This window comes from Loxodonta africana, chromosome 4, assembly GCF_030014295.1.
Source record: "Loxodonta africana isolate mLoxAfr1 chromosome 4, mLoxAfr1.hap2, whole genome shotgun sequence".
Taxonomy (NCBI): domain Eukaryota; kingdom Metazoa; phylum Chordata; class Mammalia; order Proboscidea; family Elephantidae; genus Loxodonta; species Loxodonta africana.
In genome coordinates this window covers 81,063,075-81,086,172 of record NC_087345.1, presented here as the reverse complement: position 1 = coordinate 81,086,172, position 23,098 = coordinate 81,063,075, and the positions used below count along the sequence as shown (strand labels likewise).

The following is a 23,098-nucleotide window of genomic DNA, read 5'->3' as shown; positions in this document are numbered from 1 at the left end:
AATAAGAGATCCTGTATCGGGGCTGAGAGTTACCCTCTTCTCTGCCCCTGTCCTTCATCCCAACATCTGAGAAGCAGTGGCCCAGCCCAGCTCTCTTATTGCCCTCCTTCTGCCACTCCCCTGCTCTTCCTCCTTTCAGGCCTCTATGCCAGGATGTGGAGCGAGTGGCTCCACGTCCTGAGTGACACTCACTCTAGAATCTCGTTGTATTCAATTGTCTCCTCCAGGTTCTGAAGGTTGGGGTTGACACTGCGGATTGCTCGCATGTATGCCTTGAGCAGCTGGATGTCTCGCTTCTGTTGCAGGGAAGGAGAACCAAGGAGGATGGTTAAGGCAGATGGCATATCATAGACAAAAGCCTATCTGAGAATGGAGGCAACTAAGAGATCTAGGGAACAACCAGACTGTAAACTTTCAGAGGTTGGGGATATGACTGTTGTCATTCACAGCTGTATCCCCAGTGCTTAGCAAAGTGCCTTCACAGAGAAAGCATTTGATAACTGTGAGGGGAATTAATGGGATGAAGGCCAAGAGAAGAGAATTCCAATCTAATTCCCTACTAAGCCACAGGCAGAGTGTCCACTTACACAGGCTCACAGGCACAGGTCTGTGTGCTCACAACTGGAGTTTATCACCCACAGGCACACAGTTATCTGCCCATTAAGGACATGTTCTCCCCCAGGTTCTCTGGACCATACCTGCTCTGCCAGCTGGTGTTTGTGTTCAGCTGATGTCTTCTCCAGCTCTGCAATGCGTGTCTGTTGCTGCTGTACCACTGATCGCAGGTGCTTAATGCAGTTGTGGTTTGGCAGCTCATCTTTGGGCATCTCCAGGCTGCAGCCCAGGGTGGGAAAAGAGCAGGACAGGAGCATTCAATGTGACGTGTGGGCAAATGGCCTATTATGTGGCAGAAAACTGCTGAGTGGGCTTTCTCCTCACCAAAATGTCTAACCTTCATTACAAGCTTCCCTCTTGCTTATTCCCTTTACTTTTTCTCCAAGCTCCCTCTTTGCCTCTTTGCTACTGACTTTCTCTGGGCTTCTTTCTCCCCAGGCCATAGTGTTTTACCTACCGCATGGCTCTCCTTCCCACCTACAAATTCTGCTTATGTACTTGTTCCTTCTGAGAAGCCCTAGATTCACAGCCCCAGCTATCAGCATTTAATCAACTATTTCACAGCCCACAGAAAGAAAAAAATAGGGCAAAAGGAAATATGAGAAGGCTAGAAATTAGAGTAGTCAGTCTGACAAACAGAAAGGTGTACTGGACTAAAAGGGAAAGATAAAGGAAATCAATCTTTAGCACGATCACGGATGAATTGCAGTGCCCCTTTTTTTATTAAAGCAAGAATAAAAAGATCATAGCTGGAAAAGAAGCAAGAAGGTGAGGTCTCGGAGTAAGGGACCAGGGAGACCAGGGACTTCCCTTGTCCACATGCACAGCAGAACTCAGCTAGTGAGCAGGGGTCCAGAGACAGAGGTACAAATGGGGAAGCCCTCATCTGTGTGAGGCAGAAGGGAGGAATCTCACCCACAGCCCTGTTCACAGGTCACAGGCCTCTTCGGGTTGTGCTCACAGTCACTGAGATGAGACATGAGGTTGTCAAGCCGGACAATAGCACTGCAGCCAAACACAGCGTTGTCACAGGCAATCTGCAGCTTGGACAACATGTTCCGCATGATCCGAGGTACTGGGCGCAGGTGGGCGACCGTCACGACGCTGCGGTCCACCGGACACGTCTGCTGCTGAGAGAACCACTGGGTGATGCAGGCATTGCAGAAAGCATGCTCACAATGAGGTGCCTAAAAGGGAGAACAGGGCAAAAGGGGCACAAGGGGATTAGCAGGAGCTAAGAGCCTTCATATGATAACTCCACAAAGCCAATCAAGCCTTTGAGCAGCTTCCAGAACCAGAAGTCCCTGGGGTCATTCCAAAGTAGATCTACCATGGGCAAGGCATTGTGGGGGCCAGACTTAAGACATGTTTCCTGTGCTCAAGATTACACATGGGCTGTGAGACAAGACAAATAAGTAAAAAGTTATATAACAATAAGAGATATAAATAACACTTCAGGACAATAGGAGAGATGACATAAGGCCATCAATTATTAACTGCCAGCTGGACTGCATACACAATAATTGCCATAGAAATGCAGAGGAGGGCGAGATCTTTTCACACTAGGTCAATCAGGGCAGGTATTTGTGGTGAGGACAGAACTTAATGTAAGTCTTGAACGATGATTCAGGCTACAAATGTAGAAAGGAAGAGTGCAGAGATTTGCTGGCAAAAGTTTCATGTAAGAAAGCAAAAAGTACTTTTTTAGAAGCCGAGGATTCCTACTGAGAAGTTAAGAATTCTCTCTGTGAGGGTCCAGGTTCTGATTTTATGAGGGCTGACCTGAGATGCTGCCTGAGTCCCAATGGCCAGACCCAGCCTCCAAAACAGGGCAGGGGTTTTTCCTACAGTCACATTCCTTTTAGTTTCAAAAAGATTATATTTCACCCACTTCCCTGATAACTCAGGTAACTTCTAAAGTTAATCTTTCCAAATGAGGGCTTCCCTGGCCTCTGTGGAGATACCATCTGACATCCGGCATGAGACACCGTAGGCACTGAGGGGATGTTGACGGATAAATGCCTGGCATGTCTACTATGTCCCAAATACTTTGTTAGGTGCTTGAGATAAAAAAAAGATAAGACAGTTTCTGTCCTCAAGATGCTGACAGACACCAAAGGCTGAAACCTAGGAAAACTAAGGAAAGAAGTGATTGTCAATATCACTAATCCAAGTGTCAGCAGATTTTTATTTTTTATTCAAAAACATATTTGATTCTTTTCAAAGTTCTATAGGCCCTATCTCCAAAAAATCCTAAATCTGTCCACTTTTGTCCATCTCTACTGCCACTAACCCAGTTCAAGCTGTCATCATCTCTCACCTGGATTATTAAATATGTCCCCTAACTGGTCTCCCTACTTCTGCTAAGCCCTTTTCAATCCATTCTACATTCAGCAGCCAGAGGGATTATTTAAAAATATAAACCAGATCATATCACTCCTGTTTAAAACTTTACAATAGTTTCCCAGTATACTTATAATAATACAGACTCCTACTCAGGACCTATAAAATTCTGCCTGGTCTGGCCCCTGTGCCTCTGACCTCTCCTCGCTTCGTACCATGCTCCCCAGCATGGTGTGTCAGCCACTTTGGCTTTCTTTCTGTTCCTCCACTACAACCAGCTCATCCCTGCCTTAGGACCTTTGCTTTTGCTGTTCCCATTTCCTGAAATGTTTTGCCACTAGATCGTAACCCGAATGGTCCCTTATCACCCAGGTCTCAGCTCAACTGTCACCTCTTTTGTAACCACCTATCTATACCTACTACCCCACGCAGAAGTATACAGAGTATGCTACCTTTTGTATAAAAAGATGGGCAAATATGAATGGATGTGTGTGTGTGTGTGTGTGTATATATATATATGTATCCATTCATATTTGCTTATATCTGCCTAAATACACACAGGAAGGATATCCCACAGACTAATAAAAATAGTAACTTATGGGAGGATTAGGTGGGCAGGGACAAGGATAAACAAAAAAAACCAAACCCAGTGCTGTCGAGTCGATTCTGACTCATAAGCGACCCATAGGACAGAGTAGAACTGCCCCACAGAGTTTCCAAGGAGCGCCTGGCAGATCTGAACTGCTAACCCTTTGGTCAGCAGCCATAGCACTTAACCACTACGCCACCAGCATTTCCTGGGACAAGGAAAGGAGTGAGAATTCTCATTGTATGCCTTTTTATACTGTTGTGATTTCTGAACCATGTGAATGCATTACCCTTTAAAAAAAATAAATATGCCGGTGTTAACTGGCATCCTTAGCAGGGGCCTTCTACCCTTGGAAATGTGTCTGGCAACCTAGCATTACACGGTTTGCTTGCCCTGCTCCTCAGAAGGTAAACTCTGGAGGGTGGGTGGGTACAGGCTCCTGACTTAAGACAGTCACCAACTGCCATTGACCTCTCCACACATGACTCACGTCAAATAATAGTGCCAGAAAATATACAAGGCCCTGCCAGGGTGGAGAGGGGACCTGATACACCCTGTGAACTCCTGACACTGCCAGAACAACCTCCTCCGCAAACAGCACATCTGCTTTTTACGGTAGCAAGCTGCAGAGGCCTAAACAGGAAATATGTCCAGGACTGGTTCCCACTGGAATGCAGTCTGATTTTTATTCAAACTCAGGCATCTGTGCTCCTTTGGGCGACTAGAAACTGGGAGAAGATCAAGGGGAACCCTTGGGAGTTATATAAGCAGTGAATGAGGAAAGGGCCATAAGGCCTCACTAACTGATGTCCTGGTTTGAAAAATGGGATTATCTCTAGCTAGCCAGGAATGGCAGAGGATTAATTGGTATTTACAGAGTGAGGACAATGAAGACCATGCAGGATGATGTCCCATGATTACAACTGTTAAAGATTCATCTCACTCATTATACTTGCCAGGTAATCATGAGTTTCTCCTCATAATTGCCCCAGGAAGATATAACTGACTGTGGTCTGCGAAGGCTGGTAATGACCTATTATAGGTGGCAGCTTTCATATCAAAATGCAATTTTGATTAGTCTATTAGATATCCTTCCAGTGGCTGCATCAAATCTGGTCTTTTTAACAAACCCCAGGAAGAAAATAGGTCAGTACACAGTCCCCCACTTCCCATCTGTTAGACAGCAGGCAGGCAGAAGAGGCCTGTAGGGAGACTGGCTGATTACCTAAAGCACTACACATCATTAAAATGCACAGGAAACTTCTTAGGGGAGTCCAGAAGTTCAACCAAGGGCAGGAAGACAGAACCTAGTCAGAGTCCCTGAAGTGGAGAGGAAGCTACCAAGCTTAGAAGACAGTAACACATGGCTGACCGTTTTACAGCATACAAATCTCAATATAACCTCAGAATAAAAGCTCAGTCACTGGATTTCTGCGGCATCCACCTCTAGACAGACTCTGGAAGGCCCTATTCTCCTGGCAGCCGGTGCTCCTTTGCACCAAACCTTTATTGAGATGGAGGGGATACGGGTAAGATGGGGAGCCAGAACACACTGGCTTTCCCACACGTCCCATTCTCTGGGCCACAGTTTGCCCAATTTCTACTAGCTCCACTGCCGTCTGTTACCCCACCAAACAGGACAATAGACCAACTCACCTGTACTGGCTCCTCCAAGACTCCACTGCAAATAGGGCAGATAAGGTCTTCGTCAACATCCCCCTGGAAGCGGGTTACATCATACCCCATGTCTCATCACTGAAACCCCGGTCCTGGAGGAGAGAAGAGAGGAAAGAGAGGCCAGTTCAGGAAAAGCCTACAAATATGTGGCCAGTATAACCTCACTGCTAAGATGCATTCACTTGTTCAACAAATATTTATTGAGGCCCTACTATGTGCCAGTCATTTGGGGGAAAAAAGCTGACTCAGGAAACTTGACTCTAATGGGGAAAGACATTAAATAAGCATACATTTAAAATAACAAGAGATGTGGATACCTAACCCAGGCTGAGAGGAGAGGGTGGTTTTGAGACGTTTTCCAGACTAGGCATTACCAGAGATGAGTCCTGCAGAAGAAGCAAGAGTAGCTAGGTGTTTGGGGTGGGAAGCACATCTGGGTTTTAGGCACATGGAACAGCACTTTCAAGGCCCAGAAGTAAGAGGGCATACAATGGGTTTGGGCTTAGAAAAAGGCTGACCTGGAGGATGCGAGGGCTGGAGTATCAAGATGTAAGACTGGAGAGGCAAGCAAGGCCAGGCCATGAAAAGTCTTATGTAAGGATTTGGACTGTATCTTGAAAGCTATGGGAAGCCACTGAAAGACTTAAAAAAGAGTGATGTGATAAAAGGTCGCTTTTAAAATCACCCTGTCAACACGGGAGAGATAGGTGACAGGAAGAACACCCAGGTAAGAGAGAGGTGAGAGTCTGCACTTAGGTAGTAGCCATGGGGATAAAGAAGAAATATTCAGGACAGCGAAGACTCAAGAAACAGCGATGCTGCCATGCCCCTTCTTTGGTCTCCCAAGGGTCAAACACAAAGAAGGTGGGTGAACAATGATGGAAACCCTGTGTGCATCCAACCAGTGGGCTAACTGGATCAAAGATGAGCACCTGATACAAGGACAATCCACAGACCAGCCATCAACCTGTGATGTCCTAGAAAAGATGAACTAAGTCAATCAGACAGTTCTCAGGAATTTAGAAACAAGCTGTCCAGTTAGGAGACAAAAATTTAAAAGGGTGAGGGTTTGGGGTTCAGAGAGGCCTTTATAGGTCACATGCAAGCTAAAGTACAGTGCTAGATTAGGAGGCAAAACCAAGTGGGTTGACATCCCCAGTTCTACTGCTCATTAGCTACGTGACCTTGGGCAGGCTACGTAACCTTCTAAGCCTAAGGTTTTTTTTTTTTTTTTTAATAGATAAAAAATGAGGATAATAATAGACTGCTACTCAGAGTAGCCCTCAAAGAGATAATGTATGTAAAACATTTAGCAAAGTGCCTGCTGGCACACAGTAGGCACTCAATACATGGTCATTACCATTATTTATATATATATCTAACTTCCACTACTAGATGAACAATTCTTTAAGCGAAGGAACTTATGTTCATATCTACATCCAACACAGCATCAAGCAGAGTTCCTTACATATACACAACAAATAAAAATACGTGGTATGCTTAAATGTTGCTTCCCCAACAGCTAGGGAATAGTGGACATCTACAATTTGGTCCACCTAGCATTCCATTTTCTGTAAATGGCACCACAATTTTCCTTTGGGAATCATACCCTGGTTCCACAGTGTAAATGTGATCCAACCCAGGACAATGAAAGTGATACCTGGGACTTTTACTGGAGCTCTGAAGGGGAGCTCTTTCCCTGGGGATTGCATAGCTGGTACAAAGTATACCAAGGGTGACTGGCGACTGTGTTAACCATTAATGAGGGATGCATGCTAATAGAATGAAGCCAATAAAGAAGAAAACAGAGCTGAGCTATCAAGTTCAGATGAAATCATTTGAGGTCCTGGATTCAGTCACGCCTGTAGTCACAATCACTTTTGAATGTCTTAGTTACCTGAGTTAGTAAATTTCCTATTGTACTTATGTGGGCTTGAACTGGATTTTTGTCACTTTTAACTAATAAAAATACTCACTGAAAAATGTTGAGATGGCAAATATTATGTTATATATTTACCACAATGGAAACCCTGGTGGTGTAGTGGTTAAGTGCCATGGCTGCTAATCAAAAGGTCGGCAATTCGAATCCACCAGGCGCTCCCTGGAAACTCTGTGGGGCAGTTCTACTCTGTCCTATAAGGTCACTATGAGGCAGAACTGACTCGATGGCAACGGGTTTGGTTTTTATTTACCACAATAAAAAAAAAAAGGGAAAAAAACTCTGATCAATACACAAGGCTAATGGACACAAGAAATCACAAGGCTCCCTTTGAAACAATTAATCTTTCTTTACCCATTTATGTAGGACCAATGACACCCCTTGTGACACTGATACAATTACACTGACCTCCATCACCACCATTTCTCCATGTACTTGTTTCTCCATCTCTAGGACCTAAAGTTCAGGGCCTTGGGACTTATTAACAATCCCTCTGAAATTGTCACCGTAAACCACCTTGACCTGGCTGCTGCCTATAAAATGGAGCAGGGACAGGACCATCTACTGCGTATTTGTCTCCCCTCAGATCCTTGACCTTCTGTTGGTAGGCCAACAGAGTAGAACAAAATGGACGCAAAGGATACAATTCCCTTGAATAATCTATAAACACTGAAGGGTGAACATATAAAAAATTATATTAAAGACATAATGAAGTGAAATATAAACCCAGAATCAAGGTTCCTTGTGATTCTCCTGAATCCTTGTGATTCGCTGAACTAAAAAGTGAGGCTGGTGGTAAAGAAGCAAGTACAGCCCGTGGTGTCTTTGTCCTTACGTGTACCTAGATTAGACCAGTAGCAGCACCCATGGCATTTTCTACCTGGCAGCCACACTCTAGGAATTACATACCCTTTCTCTCTCTAGTCACGGGCCCCAGTGGAACAATCATCGTTAGCACTATGAAATCTTACCCGAAGCTACCCTAGCTGATTAGACCAAGAATGAGCAAGTGACCCAAGCTGGACCACTGAATCCCATCCCTGAGAGTGAGACTGGCACCAGGAAAGCTGAGCTGGTCTTTCTTTGGCTGTCATGTGGACTGAGAGACAGAGAAATGAGGTCTACAGCGGGAAAGAAAAGACTGAAGCAGACACAGTGAAAGGGACACAGATGAGAGCTGGAAAGAGTCCTGAGGCTTTAGAGTCCCTTGCTTGTTCCCAAGGCCCAGCTGCCCTCCTGTTTTTGAGTTTTGTAAGACACCCCAGTATCCTCTTTTTGTTTAAGCTACCTTAAGTTGGATTTCAGTTTCTTATGACCAAGAGTCCTGGCTCACACAAGAGCAAAGAAACTGCATCCTAGCATCACCTCAGAAAGCCTGGAGGGGGAAGGATAAAGTAAGAATAATGTTTCTTTTCTTTAATCCTAAACCTAGTTTTAAAATGTTTAGCCAAAAACCTTAGGCTATAATACGATCTATATATATTCATTCAACAAACACTTACTGAGTACCAGCTACACATCAATAAGCCTAATACAACCTTGACCCTGTGAGCTAAGTGATGGGAGGTATGCACAAGGTGACAGGAAAGAACACAGAGGAGAGGGTTCTCAATCAGATGCGGGTGGTCAGAGGAATTCCAGAATGGCTTTCAAGATATGTTTACAACAGCGTACTATGAACATTTTGGACCAGAAAATTCTTTGTTATGGGAGCACTATCCTGTGCACTGCAGGATGCTTAGCAGCATCCCTGGCCTCTACCTACCAGATACTCCGCACTGTGACAACCAAAAAAGTCTCCAGACATTAGCAAATGTCCTCTGGGGGCCAAAACTGCCCCTGGTTGAGAACCGCTGGTTTAGAAGGATGAGGAGTTAGCATCATGGACCAGGGTACAGGCCTTCTAGAGTAGGTAAGACACTATGAATCAAAGAAACAAGCCAACGAAGAGTTTGTATAGGGATGTGCTACAAGCAGAGGAGAGAGCAGAGGGCAGGAGCCAAGCACTGAAGGCCTTAGTACACTACACAATGGAGTCAGAGCTAACCAGAAAGTTGTAGGGAGCATCTGAGGGAATTTTTTTGTTGACATAAATTTATACTTTTTTAACTCTTTCACAATTTCAAACTTACAGAAAAATGATAAGAAAAGTATGAAGAATTCCCATATACCTTTCATCCAGACTCCCCAAATGTTAACATTTTGCCCTATTTGTTTTATAATTCTCTATATATTTGTATATAATTTTTTTCCTGAACTTCCTGAGAGTAAGTTGTAGACATAATGCCCTTTATCTCTAAGTACGTTACTATGTATCTCCTTAAAAGAACATTCTCTGACAAAACCATAGTGAAATTATCAAAATCAGGAAATGAACACTGATGTACTACTATTATCTCATCTATAAATCTTATTTAACTTTTGCCAATTGTGACAACAATATCCTTTAGCAAAAGAACATCTAAGATTACATGTGGCACTGAGCGGACAGACTCTTTATAGACTCCTTTAATCTGGAAAAGTTGTTAAGTCTTTTTCATTTTTTATGACCTTGACATTTCTGAAGAATACAGGCCAGTTAAATTACAGTGTCTGTCACTTTGGGTTTGTCTGACTTTCCTCATGATTAAATTCAGGTTTTCATTTTGGACAAAAATACCATAGAAGTGGTATCATCAATGCAACACATCAGGAACACATGAGACTGATTTGTGCTGTTACTGGTGATATTAACTTTGTTGTTGTTGTTGAGACTATACACAGCAGAACATAAACCAATTCAACAGCTGCTACATGAACAATTCAGTGACAATGATTACATTCTTTGAGTTGTACAACCATTCTCACCCTCCTTTTCTGAACTGTTCCTCCCCTATTAACATAAACTCCTGCTCCCTAAGGTCCCTATCTAATCTTTCAAGTTGCTGTTGTCAATTCGATCCCATGTAGATAGTTCTTAAAAGTGCAAATGCTTGGGGCAGACATTCTTTACTAATCAAGCTGAACCACAGTTTGGTTTAAAGAAGACTTCAGGGGAAATTTTTGGTTTAAGGTTTAAAGATTATTTCAGGGCAATAACTGTAATATGACTTTGATCCTTACTGGTGATACTAACTTTGATGGCTTGGTTAAGGTGGTGTCTACCAGGTTTCTTTACTATTACTTTTTATTAATTACTATTTTGTAATTAGCAAGAATCTTGTGGGGAGATATTCTGAAGGTATGTACACCTGAAGAATTTTAAGCAAGAAACTGACATGATCAATTTTCTATTTTAGACAGATGGTTCTGGCAGCTGTGTAGAAAAGGTAGGGGATAGGAAAGATTAAAGAGAGGCCATTTCTATTTTAAGAATTCATATAAAAAAAATACTAAGGCTTGAACCAACATATTTAAGAGATAGAATCTATATTGGTATGTTGCTGTGTGCCACTGAGTCAATTTCAAATCACAGCAACCCTATAGGACAGAGTAGAGCTGCCACATAGAGTTTCCTAGGTTGAAATCTTTACAGAAGCAGATCGCCAGTTCTCCCATGGAGCAGCTGGTGTGTTCAAACCATTGACTTTTCTGTTAGCAGTCGAGAACTAACCATTGCACCACCAGGGCCCCTTTACACTGGTTTAGGAAGTAATAAAAGGATGATTCCTATGTTTCTCCCTGAGATAATCGGTGGTACAATCAGGCAACAGAAGAATTTCAGGAAAAGGACCAGGACTGGGAGGAAAGATAATGATTCTCATTTTGGTCATGCAGCATTTGAGATTGTAAGCAGAAATCCTGAAGGCGGTAGCGGAAACCATGGGTTTTGAGAAGCTACTCCAGGGAAGTACACAGAATGACAACAGAAAGTGAGGGTGGGTCTGAAGAATATAGAATCCTGGGGAGCACTAATTCTTTTATTTTTTATATTCTTTCTTTTTCAAAAGAAGTATAGGAATATATTCTCATTTTAAAACGTTCAAACGATGTAACTATTAGTCCTTCTTCCCACTTTCTTCTCCCTATCCCATTGCCTAGTGTACATTCATTCCTTCGATTACCCTTCTTGGCTATACACAGATTCAAGTATATGGACATAAGCAAGACAGGCGAGATCCCTGCTCTCAGGGAATTTATATTCCAGTGGTAAGAGTTTTCAATATACCAGTCTAAACCTTAATTATATTTTACCATTCTCCTTATGACTAGAAGTCTGCTTTGTTGTCAATTTTTCCCCTGAAATAAATGATGTTGCAATCAACACTCTTGTAACCATTTCTTTGAGCACATGAGCAAACTTGTCTCCTAGGCGAGACACCTACGGGCTGGATTGATGGGTGTGCCTACAATTTATTTTGCTACATTCTGACATAATGCCCTGCGGAAAGGCCTTTTTAATTTACACTACCACCAACAGTGCATGAGAATACTTTAACAATGATATTTAAGAGAAAGGAAAAGGAGCTTGCAAAAGAGACTGAGAAAGATGGGCCAAAGGTAGGAGAAAATCCTGGAGAGAAGAGGCTCACAAATCCAGTGAGTGGAGCTCCTGGAGGAGGGAAAAGAAGTATTAACAGGTACAGATGGATAAATCACATAAGGAGCGCAAAGAATCCCCAGGATGTGAGACTCTGGATAAGGACAACTCTGTCTAGAAGCTTGATTTATAAGGGAGGGTAAGAGGAATTAGCTAGAGGGAGCTGAGGATGTGGGTTGTGTGTGGATGTTCTTCCTTATGATGAGAAAGACTTAGCAAAACCAAAAACCATACTCACTGCCACTGAGATGATTTCGACTCAGAGCGACCCTGTAGGATAAAGTAGAACTGGCCCATAGGGTTTCCAAGGCCATAAATCTTTACAGAAGCAGACTGCATCCTTCTCCTGCAGAGTGGCTGGTGGGTTTGGACCGCTGGCCTTTCAGTTAGCAGCTGAGTCCTTAACCACTGCACCACCAGGGCTACTTGAGAAAGGCTTAAGCATGTTTCTATACTGAGAGGAAGGAACTAGTGAAGAGGAAAAGATAAACATAGGAGAGAATCTGGTCACTGAGATAGCAGTGCGGAGATCTGAAATAATCTTAAACAGGAAGAGGGACATTTCTTTTCTAAAGCATGAAGGAAGAAAGGATTGGTACAAATAGAGGTACATAGGTTTTCAAAAATCATTCAAGTAAACTTTTAAAATAAAATAATCACATATTAATTTACATGAACAGTAACAGTAAAGTGATTACAATAACATAAGCCCATTTGATGGAATAATATATCTATTTTAAATGTTTACAAATATATATATATATAATCCACACATACAAGAGACTAGAGGAAAATATCAAAACGTTAACAGTGGTTTTATTTGGTTATAGGGCTAGGGATAATGCTTTTCTTCTATTTTTAATTCTGAAAAACTTTAATGAGCATACATTAGCTTTATTAAAGACAATTTAACTTTAAACAGTCTTCCATATATATGGAAAAAAGTCCTTCCTCTGGATTAATTTTAAAAATTTAGAAATTATTTGAAAATAAAAAATATATATAAGAATGCTTTACTTTTGAAGTATAGGAATAAAAGATAACTGAATTTGATCATACTCAGGCATTTTCCCTATTGGTCTGGGTAAGACAGACTTATTTTTGCCTTTTAGAGTTAGAATAGACCATAACAGACCATCCAGTTTAACCTCCTTCCAGGGTGGGAGGCCTCTCAACAGCACCTGACAGTCAGTCACACTGTGTTTAGACCCCTAGGAAAGGCCAAGACAGGGTGCAGTAAGCACAGATGAGAAATACCTAGCCCAGACTCACTTCTCTCATAGCATTCTAGAATGCCACTGTCCCTGTAAAATAGGGCACCTAGAACCACTTCACAGAATTAGTTTTCTTGGTTTGAAGGCTTAGCATCATGTCTCATGGGACAACTTGGTCAATTGGCATAATATAGTTCATAAAATTTATGTTCTACATTCTAGTTTGGTGAGTAGCATGGGGGGTCTTAAAAGCTTGCAAGCAGTCATCTAAGATACAACTAGTGGTCTCTACTCATCCGGCATAAAAGAGAAAGAAAAAAACCCAAGATTCAGAGAACTAGTCTACAGGATTGTCTGTATGAACCATGGCATTCTCTACCCTGTGACCAGAAGAAGAACTACACGGTGCCCGGCTACCACTACCAATCATTTTGATCAGGGCCACAATAGATGGACCCTGACAGAAAAGGATGAAAATGTGAAACAGAACTTCAAATTCTTAAAAAATCCAGACTTACTAGACCAGTTGAGATTGGAGGAATCCCTGAGGCTTGTTGCCCTGAGATACTTTTTAAACCTTGAACTAAAACTATCCCTTGAAGTCATCTTTTAGCTAAATAGCAGGTTAGCTCATAAAATAAAGAATATCACCCGCAAGTATTGTGCTCCTTTAAAAAATCATCTATATGAGACCAAGTGGTCAACAATTACTCTAAAGCAACGATGAGAAGGTAGGGGGGCAGGAAGACTAGGTTACTGGAAACAAAACAACTGGAACCAGAATGGAGATAATGAGAATGTTGACATAATGTGAAGAATGTAACCAATGTAACCGAACAATATGTGTAGAAACTGCTGAATGGAAACTTATTTTGCTATGCACGTTTTCACCAAAAATTCAATAAAATATTATAAAATAAAATAGGGTACCCAGAGCTCCATATGTGACTGACTGACAGGGACACCATGGGGCTATTACCTCCTTTTCTCTACTTCAGCTATCGCAACCAAAGACTGATTAGGAATCCACTCAAAGGCAACCAACAACAACAAAGACTGATTAGTGCTGCTCTGGATGACAAGCTACTGCCATTTTTACAGTCCAGACAAACACAAAGGCCTGGGGGAAAGGGACAAGAAAAAAGATCAAGAGGAGGAGCTGAGATAGCTACTACATGATAGCAAAAATATGCCCAAATATCCATAATTCATCTATCGAACTCCTGACTTGGCAATATCTACCTCAATTAAATAAACAAATTGCAATCTGGTTTCTCTACAATAGCTATCAAATTAATCAGAAAAAAAATAAAATCATTGCTGCCTTTAAAATGCACCAGGTATGAAAAAATTCTCAAGCTATATTGTTAAGAGAAAAAAAAACTAAAATATAGAATAGTATATGTAAAGTATGTAACCGTGGGTACAAAAAACAACTTGTACATGTATATGCTGACATGTACACAGAAATCTCCGGAAGGATACACAGGAAATTGCCAACAGAAGCTGCTGCTAAGAAGGGGAAGTAAGGAACAGAGGTAGGGCAGAAATTTTAATTTCCCTAGTTATGGCTCTGCAATTTTCTTCCATGCGTGTGCTCTCACATGTGTATGTGTGGGGAAGTGGAGGGGGTGTGTGTGCATCACCTATTCAAATAAATAAATGAAGCAATCTATAATTATCCTCAATTGTGAAAGGCATTAAAGTTAAAACAAAAAACATGTCCAAAATATTCACTTAATGCCAAGTACATACATCATTAACATATACACACATACAATGTGTCATACCGTATAGCAAGATCTGAAATGAATGTACTCTTTCAAGAAAAAGTTGATCAAACTGAATCACAACAAAAAAGTAGTAAATGTCCTGTAAGTCTCCCTTTTACCTAGCAGTCTACTTCTAGGAATTTATCTTAAGTAAATAATTGGACAAGAGTGCAGAAAAGAACATACTAGGTTGTTTACTAAGCACTGTTCATAAGAGGAAAAATGAGAAGTATCATAAGCATTCAGTGGAATAAATTCCTTAATCCATGAAACAGAATACTATGTAGCATTAATACGATGACTTAAGCGTTATCTTTACTACTATGAGAGGAAGTTTGAGATAGATATAAATATACAAATAAACACACACACACGCTTTAAATTACAAAGCAAATACATGTGTGTGTGCTATAGTGTATTGTTTTGTTAAAAATACATTTATATTTATGTATGTACACATTTATACTGGAGTACATATAGATAGACATATAATGTAGAAGCTGTCTCCAAGTATAGACTTTTTAGTGCTTTTAATTTCATTAACAGTTTTGATTGGTTTTTCCTACTTATTCTACAAAGACCATATTTTGCTTATATAATTAGATAATAATGAAGCCAACATTTATTATTACTATATGCTAGGCACTATTCTAAGCATTTTTTGCATATTAACTCACCTAGTCCCTACAACTACTCTATGAAGTCAGAGCCATCATTATCCACATTTTACAGGTGAGTAACAGAGGCACACCGGCTAAAAAGCTTGTCCAAAATCATACAACTAACAAGTGGTGAAGCCAGATTCAAATCCAGGCTGGCTGGCTCCAGAGCCCAAGCTTTTAACTACTGTGCGGAATACTGCCTCCCAGACTGAAAAGACCAAGTTGTAAAAACAAAATGTACAGTATGGTCCCACTTTTATAAAAACAATTTGAAAAGGAAAAAGTAATTTAAAAATCTATATGCTAGGATTACAGTTTCGATCTAGGTTATATATTTTTGCAACATTTAGTTTTTTTTTTTTTAAATCCATTATCCACAGGGCAAGGAACAGAAGTTTAAAACCATTACTCTTCTCCCCTGTTGCTGTGGCGCAATGGAGAAAACAGGCCTAGAGTTTGTACCATGCTTTTCGGCACTTTCATCTTCAATCAATGCCAATATTGTCTTAAGGAGGAACAGCAGATTCTGAATGCTTATCTCAGTGGTGTCTCAGGAGATCCCACAACCGCCAAAGAAACAGCTGAGACTTTGTCTCAATTGATGCAGAAATAGCCAGAGGGTATGGGAAGTTACCAGCCTGGGTTAGGAGGTGTAAGGCTCCCACCGTAAAGTCAGGGTTTACAAAATTCTGCAGAGATGCTGGGCATTGCTCTTTTTAATCTAAACCTCCCTTTATCTGTTCGAGATTCTCCTGCTTTATCTACCCTTCTACAACTGTATCTTTTCAGGGGTAACGCCTCAAAAATCAATGAGAAACTTAGATTTCTAGCCTGGCTAGGGTATTCTCCATAAGTCTCTCTGATGTGGTTGTATACAACCTTGGAAGCCAGCTCTCAGTTAGGCTGCCTTGCCCTGCCCCTAGGCAGACAGTCTACAGCTTCACTATTCTTTCTAATTTCTGAACTCCCAGCACTGCTATGGGGCTGTCACAGGGGCAGCGTATCGTTCCAAAGGGGATGCCTCACAAGAACTCGGGAGCTCACCGCCCTGGGGCAGAAGCCTTAATAAATCTGAAATGGCAGAGACCTCAAGAGTTACTGGCAGTGACCACAGCCACTGGAAGCACCTCGAGATGCGGGATAGGAAAAGGCTTTGAAGGCTTCACTCAAATTGGGGAGTTGAACTGAAGTAGCACTTTAGGCTTATTCCCTGATCTGAACATCCTTAATCCAAACTGAAAAGGCCTTTCCCAGCCTCTTACTCTGCTGGCCAGAAACAAACCACGTAAATTATATTATTACACTTCCTTCACTGGGGTCTCTTCTTTGTTCCAATAAACATTATTATAAAAGAATCCAAGACCTTTATCAGAATCCTTCCTGTACCCTTTCAACTAAATTTACTGTTGCAGTTGGCTTCTCTGGCCTACCCCTACAGAGGTAGAAATTAAAAAAAGATGGTTTCCAAAGAAACATGAACATTTATCCTTACTTATTCAGAGCTTGTCGAACCCATGCACAGATGTGTAAACCACACACATTCGCTCTCTCGCGCGCGTACACCCACACATATACACATGCATACAGAGGAAGAGTAGAGAAGCCACCCCAGCCCACAGTTTTTATTTTATAGTAACTGGGCACGCTTTCAGCAATTCTTGGCAAAAGCTCAAGGACAAAAGCCAGGTACATGTGATGTAGTCTCCAAGCAATTCTCTCTCCTCCAGGCCCTGACTACTACACAGGGGCAGAGGGCTGAGAAGTTTCTAGCCCCAATTACTACAAACAACCAGATTCATGAGAAAAGGGCCCCATCATCTGCCTCAGTCTGAGGAAAAAGGTGACTCCTATCAATCTCAGCCTAGTGACAATACTAGTGGTAAAAGATTTCACAGGTGTTCCTAAAAGATTTCATCCTATCTCTTGGTTTCCCAATGAAGGAATAAAAAACCCATTGCTAACCTTTTGGTTAACAGCTGAGCCATCAAGGCTCAAACAAAGGAATAGGTCTAGGGAAAAAGCATAAGTGCCTTATTTTAAGAAAACTAAATCAAGACTACAGAAACCTGAGTCCTTGTTCTTGCTCTATCAGTGACCAAATGTGTGACCTTGGACAAGTTACTCAACCTCTCTGGGGCTCAGTTCCTATATGAAATGAAACATACTGCGCTGTGTAAGTTCTAATGTGTTCTGTAAGTTCTAGGATTCTAAGACTCAGCATATAAAATAAAAATAGGAAGAGTTATCATAGGTGAAGCGAAGGATGACATATAGTACAGGGGAAGTCGGCACAACTGGACTAAACCAAAAGCTAAGAAGTTTCTTGAACACAAGCAAACACTTTGAGAACAGAGTAGCAGGGGCGGGGGTCTGGGGACCATGGTTTCAGGAGACATTTAGTCAACTGACATAACAAAGTGTATTAAGAAAATGTTCTACATCCCCCTTTGGTGAGTGGCTTATGGGGTCTTAAAAGCTAGAGAGAGGCCATCTAAGATGCATTAATTGGTCCCAACCCACCTGGAGCAAAAAAGAATGAAGAACTCCAAAGACAAGGAAAATATTAGCCCATGAGGCAAGAAGGGCTACGTAAGACACAGATTCCATCAGCCTGTGACGCGAAGAACTAGATGGTGCCTGGCAACCGCCAATGACCACCCTGACAGGGAACAAAACAGAGAGTTCCTGACAGACCAGGAGAAAAATGGGGTGCAGAACTCAAATTCATGTAAAAAGTCAGACTTTATGATCTGACTGAGACTAGAGGAACCTCAGAAGACATGGTTCCCAGACTCTCTGTTAACTCAGAACTAAAACCATTCCCGAAGCCAACTCTTCAGACAAAGATTAGACTAGACTATAAAAACAATATCCATGAAGAGTGTGCTTCTTAGTTCAAGCAGATACATGAGACCAACGGGCAGCTCCTGTCCAGAGGTGAGATGAGAAGGTAGGAAGGGAGAGCAGCTGGTTGAATGGACATGGGAAATCCTGGGTGGAAAGTGGGAGTATGCTGTCACTTTACAGGGATAGTTAACTAGGATCACACAACAATATGTGTATAAATTTTGATATGAGAAACTAACTTGACATGTAAGCTCACCTAAAGCACAATTTAAAAAAAAGGGAGTAAATTAGGAGGTGATTATGTTACAAAAGGTGCCCTGGATTTACTACTAATGACCTTGCTCTCTTTAGGCAAGTCACTTGACTTTTTAAGTAAAAGGAAGTGGCCTTTTTTATTTAAGCAGCAGAATTCTTAGACTGAAATTACCTTCCCTCTTAGGAACTCAATTTCCTCACTTATGAGATGAGGTAGTAGGCTACATGGCCTCCAAGGTCCCGTTTAATTCCAGGATTCTGTCATCCATACCAGATTTACCACACAGAATTTTGAAGGTAGGCTTCTTTAGTGTATTTTAATTGATTCAATTTATAAAGGAATCCAGAAGGCGTACAATTCTTCAAGAACCATCTAATGCTTAAAGGGTGGCCCATCAGGCCTCAACAGCCAGTGAGGATCTCTCACTCGGTCACCACCACCAAGCACTTACGTGTGGCTACCTCAAACCTCATCTTCATCCTACAGACATATTCTCCTTGCCAGTGGAGACATGTGAAAGAACCAGAAAACACAAGCTTTGTCCTCAAACGATTAACACAAGGTGTACGTTTGAGCCCGGCTGAGTATACAGGATGAAGGAAAAAAAAGGAAGACATAAAACTTACTAAGTAACTTACCAACAAGTATAAGTTAATAGTTAATGCAAGACATAAATATGCAAAAAATAGGCTGGTGTGGGTTAGTCACGAAGAGTTTTCTGCAGAAAGGAGTTTTAAGAATCAGGCTTTCAAGGGTAGAAGGAACCCTGACCAGCAGAGAAGGCTGAAGCCTGGAATGGGATCTTGAATCAAGGCTCTTTACCTTCCAAGTGTTGGGGGCAGGTTCCCTGTTCACAAGGCTCCAACCCCCTGATGCCTCCGCACAGTGCCACTCAGGAGACGTTCCCAGTAGCCCATCTTGTTGGCTATTTTCCAAAAGAGTCTTCCTTCCTGGTGACAAGCTTCATCGCCAAGGGGGCAGACGTAATGTCACAATTAGGAGCACTCTATTAATAGGAACAAGGAAGAAAAAGGTGAGTCAGGGGAACTACCTCCACTTGGCAGGGAGACTGGACAGACTTGGGTCTGGCAGCTGATAGGGAAGGATAAGACAACTGCATTAAGGACTATAGGTTTCAGTGCATAGCCTACCCTCTAAGGAGGGAAATCATGGGCAAAGGCCCAATTGATTCAAACAAAGCTGGGTGGGGGAGAGACAGGACAAGAACAAAGGTAGAGAGCAGGAGCTGCTTGAGACAGAAAAAACTATTTTATTCAGCACACGTGACTTACAAGTAATGCCATTGATTCCAAATCTGTGGCTATACAAATGCACAGACCCATCATAGTATCTTACATGTGGAGGATGACTTTAATACTTTCAAAGTGCTTTCACATCAATTATTTCATGTAAAAAGAACTCTGGTCCTAACCTGCAAGTAGAAAATACTATTCTCATAGGGAGAAAATACTTAAGAATGTTGTTACATGTGCAACAAGGAAATGTTCCTGAAGGGATCAAACGCAGCCCAGGCTTTAAAAAAAAAAAAGAAAGTGAAGAGGCAGTGAGTGAGGAAATTATTCCAGGATGGACAACTTGGAAGACTGCAGATACTACTATGATTACACAGCCTCTCATCACTAAGATGGAACCATGCAGAGGAAGATAAGGCTTCAGATGAAGGATGCTGAGAAATCTGTTCAGATATGTGCAGGAGGATGGCAACTACTCAAACTCCTTTCCTCACCATAACCTGTTTATCAGTAGTTTAAGGACAGTGTAGGAACAATAGGATAATAATTATTATACATGAAACAGAGAATTTCATTTTCTGAGTCTGGTAAATATGCTAATTAGTTTCCTATGTTCATCAGCAACAACCTGTTTAGAGTGGTATTTTTAAACTAATCAGAGATGAAGGGGCCACACACACTTTCTCTTCCCTGTGGTTGGAGGGGTTGATACAATGCTTCTCCCCATTGCTCCTTCCTTTCCCACCCATAATACAGAGAGTATAATGTGTCTTTCATTCTGATAAACTTCATTTCCCAACATCCTGGCATATGCACTTGTACCTCAGGATATGCTTCCAGGATGAGTGCTGTTGTCTATGCTTCTTAGTCTCCTCCTAGTGACAAATTCCGAACTCAGTAAGCAAATAGTTGCCCATGCTGGGAAAAACAATCCCACTTTGTACTACCCCTTTGATGCCCCCTTGGCCAGGACAAAACAAAAATTTAACTGAGAGGAAGACCAGGAGTCAGGAGACTTGGGTTCTGGTCCTGGCTCTGCCACCAACCAACCGTATAAATTTAAATAAGCCATGTGCCCCTTCAGTGGTTCAATTCTTTCAATTGTCAAGTAGGGAAAATGATGCCTGCCTTATCTACCTTACATGTTGTCCTGAAAAAACAGATGAGATAACAAATGTGAAAGCATCCTCAATACAGCTATCCCCACTTAAGGTCTTGTTTACAGCAATACAAAGCAAAATAATTTTAGAGTAGTGAGGGGCAAGGAGGAAATGCTTGAAAAATCTTGTTCCTTCTCAGGCCCAGCACCAGGTCAGCTAGACACACAGGGTAGTAACATTATCACATCACTTCATTCTCTAACATTCTCTATAGGGTCGCTATGAGTTGGAATTGACTTGAAGACAACGGGTATTCTCTACCACTCGTCCACCTCCATTCCTATCTGGAAAGAAACTATTAGCCTCTTGCCCTATTATCCGTCTGTCAAACCACTGCACAAGGTGGCCTCATTAACAGCCACAAGTTTTGGATGGGGAAGGTATCTGTCAATCCCTCAGGCAAAACGCCCCCACCCTCTTGGCCTTCTGCTCCTTGGGGCAAGGGGCTCCTCCCCAATTTCTCCTATGTGCAGGATTGGAGAAGGCTTTCCGGTGTCTGAAGGCTGCTAAGAGGGCTGGGCTGCAAACTAAGGGCAGGGAAGTAAGGAATGTGAGATTCCTTCACGGAGGGGTGGGAGGCGGGGAGTAGTGGAGAAGGAATGAAGGAGGAGAACCAGGCTGAAAGCTGCCAAAGACAAGGCATGGGAGAGGAGCCAAGCTACGGCGCTTAGAGGGCGGGGGTTCAGGTTCCACCGCCCCTGCCCAGGCTGGCCCCCCCGCCACGAACGTTCCCCTCCCGTCCCGTCAATCATAGCCTATTTAAACACTACATTCCCAGGCTCCCCCCGCCCCCGTTCCCCAGCTAGCCCCAGCCCCCTCCCGCACTTCTCAAGGCTCCCCTACACAAACCGACCCTCCCCAACGACCCATCCTCCAAAGCCCCTTCTCACCTCCCAACTCTCCCCAGTGCTGGCCCCTTCCTCCATTTTTCATCTTTACTTCCATCCCTTCCTCTGACCCCCTAATATCTCGAAACCCCCCTCCCCAGCTCCCACCCCAGGACATCCCTTCCCTCCCCTCCCACACCCTTTTTTAGGTGGGAGCCCACGCAGGCGCAGTACGCACCGCCCTGGAAGCGGTCTAGACTCTCCGTACCCCGACCCTGCTGGAGCTGAGGCCGCAGCAGCCACGGGACAGCCCCAGCCTCTCCCGGGAGGGGAAGGGGAAAGGGAAGGAGGGGGAAAAAGGTTCTGACCACTTGTCGCCGTCCGAGACAGACCCCTTGCCCCGCCCACTACTGCTGCGCAACCCGGCGGAAGCTCGTCACCAAACTCCGCCTCTTTGTTGAACTCAGACTCTGACTGGAAGCCATGACCGACCAACGAGGAGGGACGAAGGCTAGCCAGGCCTCCGCTCTAGACCGGAAGTCTTTATGGTCCCAACGAACCGCTTGGGAGGAAGAATTCTGTGTTCTTCCCAGCGTGAACGTCAGGGGCCGAACGGGAGAAGGGAGGGGAAGGAAAGGGAGTGGAGGGAACAGACGCCTCTGGAAGGCGAGACTCCGCTTTGGACGGGCGTACGTGTCCCGTACCCTAGGGCCGATGCGTCGTGGTGAGAGATGGTCGTGGGATGGCTGGCCTGCGGCGTGACCTGCCGTGCGCTCTGTCCCTCTCCCGTTTCCAGAACCGTGGTCAGCATCCCGGAGCCTCCCTACCCTATGACTCAGAGTCATGGGAGTGGATACTGCAGTCAACACGGCAGTCGCGGGGTGGGGAATGGGGGAGTGTCTGACGACAAGGCTTTGACCTGGGGTGCCCAACGAATTGCCCACCTCTCTCCCAGGCGCACTCCTGCCGTATCCACGATGGCTCCTCGAACGCTCAAGGAGTTCCCTGAAACCCCTAAGGGAGGGGATGGCAGGGAGAGAAAATGTCCCCCTTCCTGGAACCAACGACCCGTCCTCCAGCGCCCCTTTCCGCCTCCCAACCCCCTGTGCTACTCCCACCATTTTTCGTTTTTACTCCCATCCCTTCTTCTGACCTCCCAATATCTCGAACCCCCACCCCAGTGGTCTGATTTCTTTATGATCCAACTCTGTGGTTTGGGGGTATGGGCCTGGAGAGAACCAGTCTCCTACTGGGCTCTGAAGAAAGTCAAGGTGGAGCCTAATCACCTCCTGGGCCCCTTTAATACCTTAAATCAGCCCCTTCGCGGCGCGTGAGACTCCGATCCCGATTGGCTGGCCTAGGGGGGACGGCGGGACGAGGAGTTCGCCCGAGCGGTGCTGATTGGCCGGAGGAGGCGTGCCTGGA

At 43.3% G+C, this 23,098-nt stretch overlaps 1 protein-coding gene across 3 annotated transcripts in view; it reads right to left on the bottom strand.

Annotated features, from left to right (window-relative positions):
* Nucleotides 1-23,092, bottom strand: part of RNF41 (ring finger protein 41) — a 32,947-nt gene extending 9,855 nt beyond the window's left edge. The window contains exons 1-6 of one of the 3 annotated variants that reach the window (XM_023557530.2): nt 22,980-23,092; nt 19,256-19,439; nt 5,204-5,316; nt 1,531-1,802; nt 699-834; nt 193-296 (exon numbers count right to left, since the gene is read on the bottom strand). In XM_023557530.2, coding sequence (XP_023413298.1) covers nt 193-296; nt 699-834; nt 1,531-1,802; nt 5,204-5,293 — 602 coding nt within the window. In that variant the 5' untranslated portion in view covers nt 5,294-5,316; nt 19,256-19,439; nt 22,980-23,092. Of the gene's footprint in view, nt 1-192; nt 297-698; nt 835-1,530; nt 1,803-5,203; nt 5,317-19,255; nt 19,440-21,911; nt 22,683-22,979 lie in introns of those variants that run through there. The other 2 variants (XM_010597962.3, XM_064284069.1) reach the window with 2 other exon arrangements.
* Between the last annotated feature and the right edge of the window lie 6 nt (nt 23,093-23,098).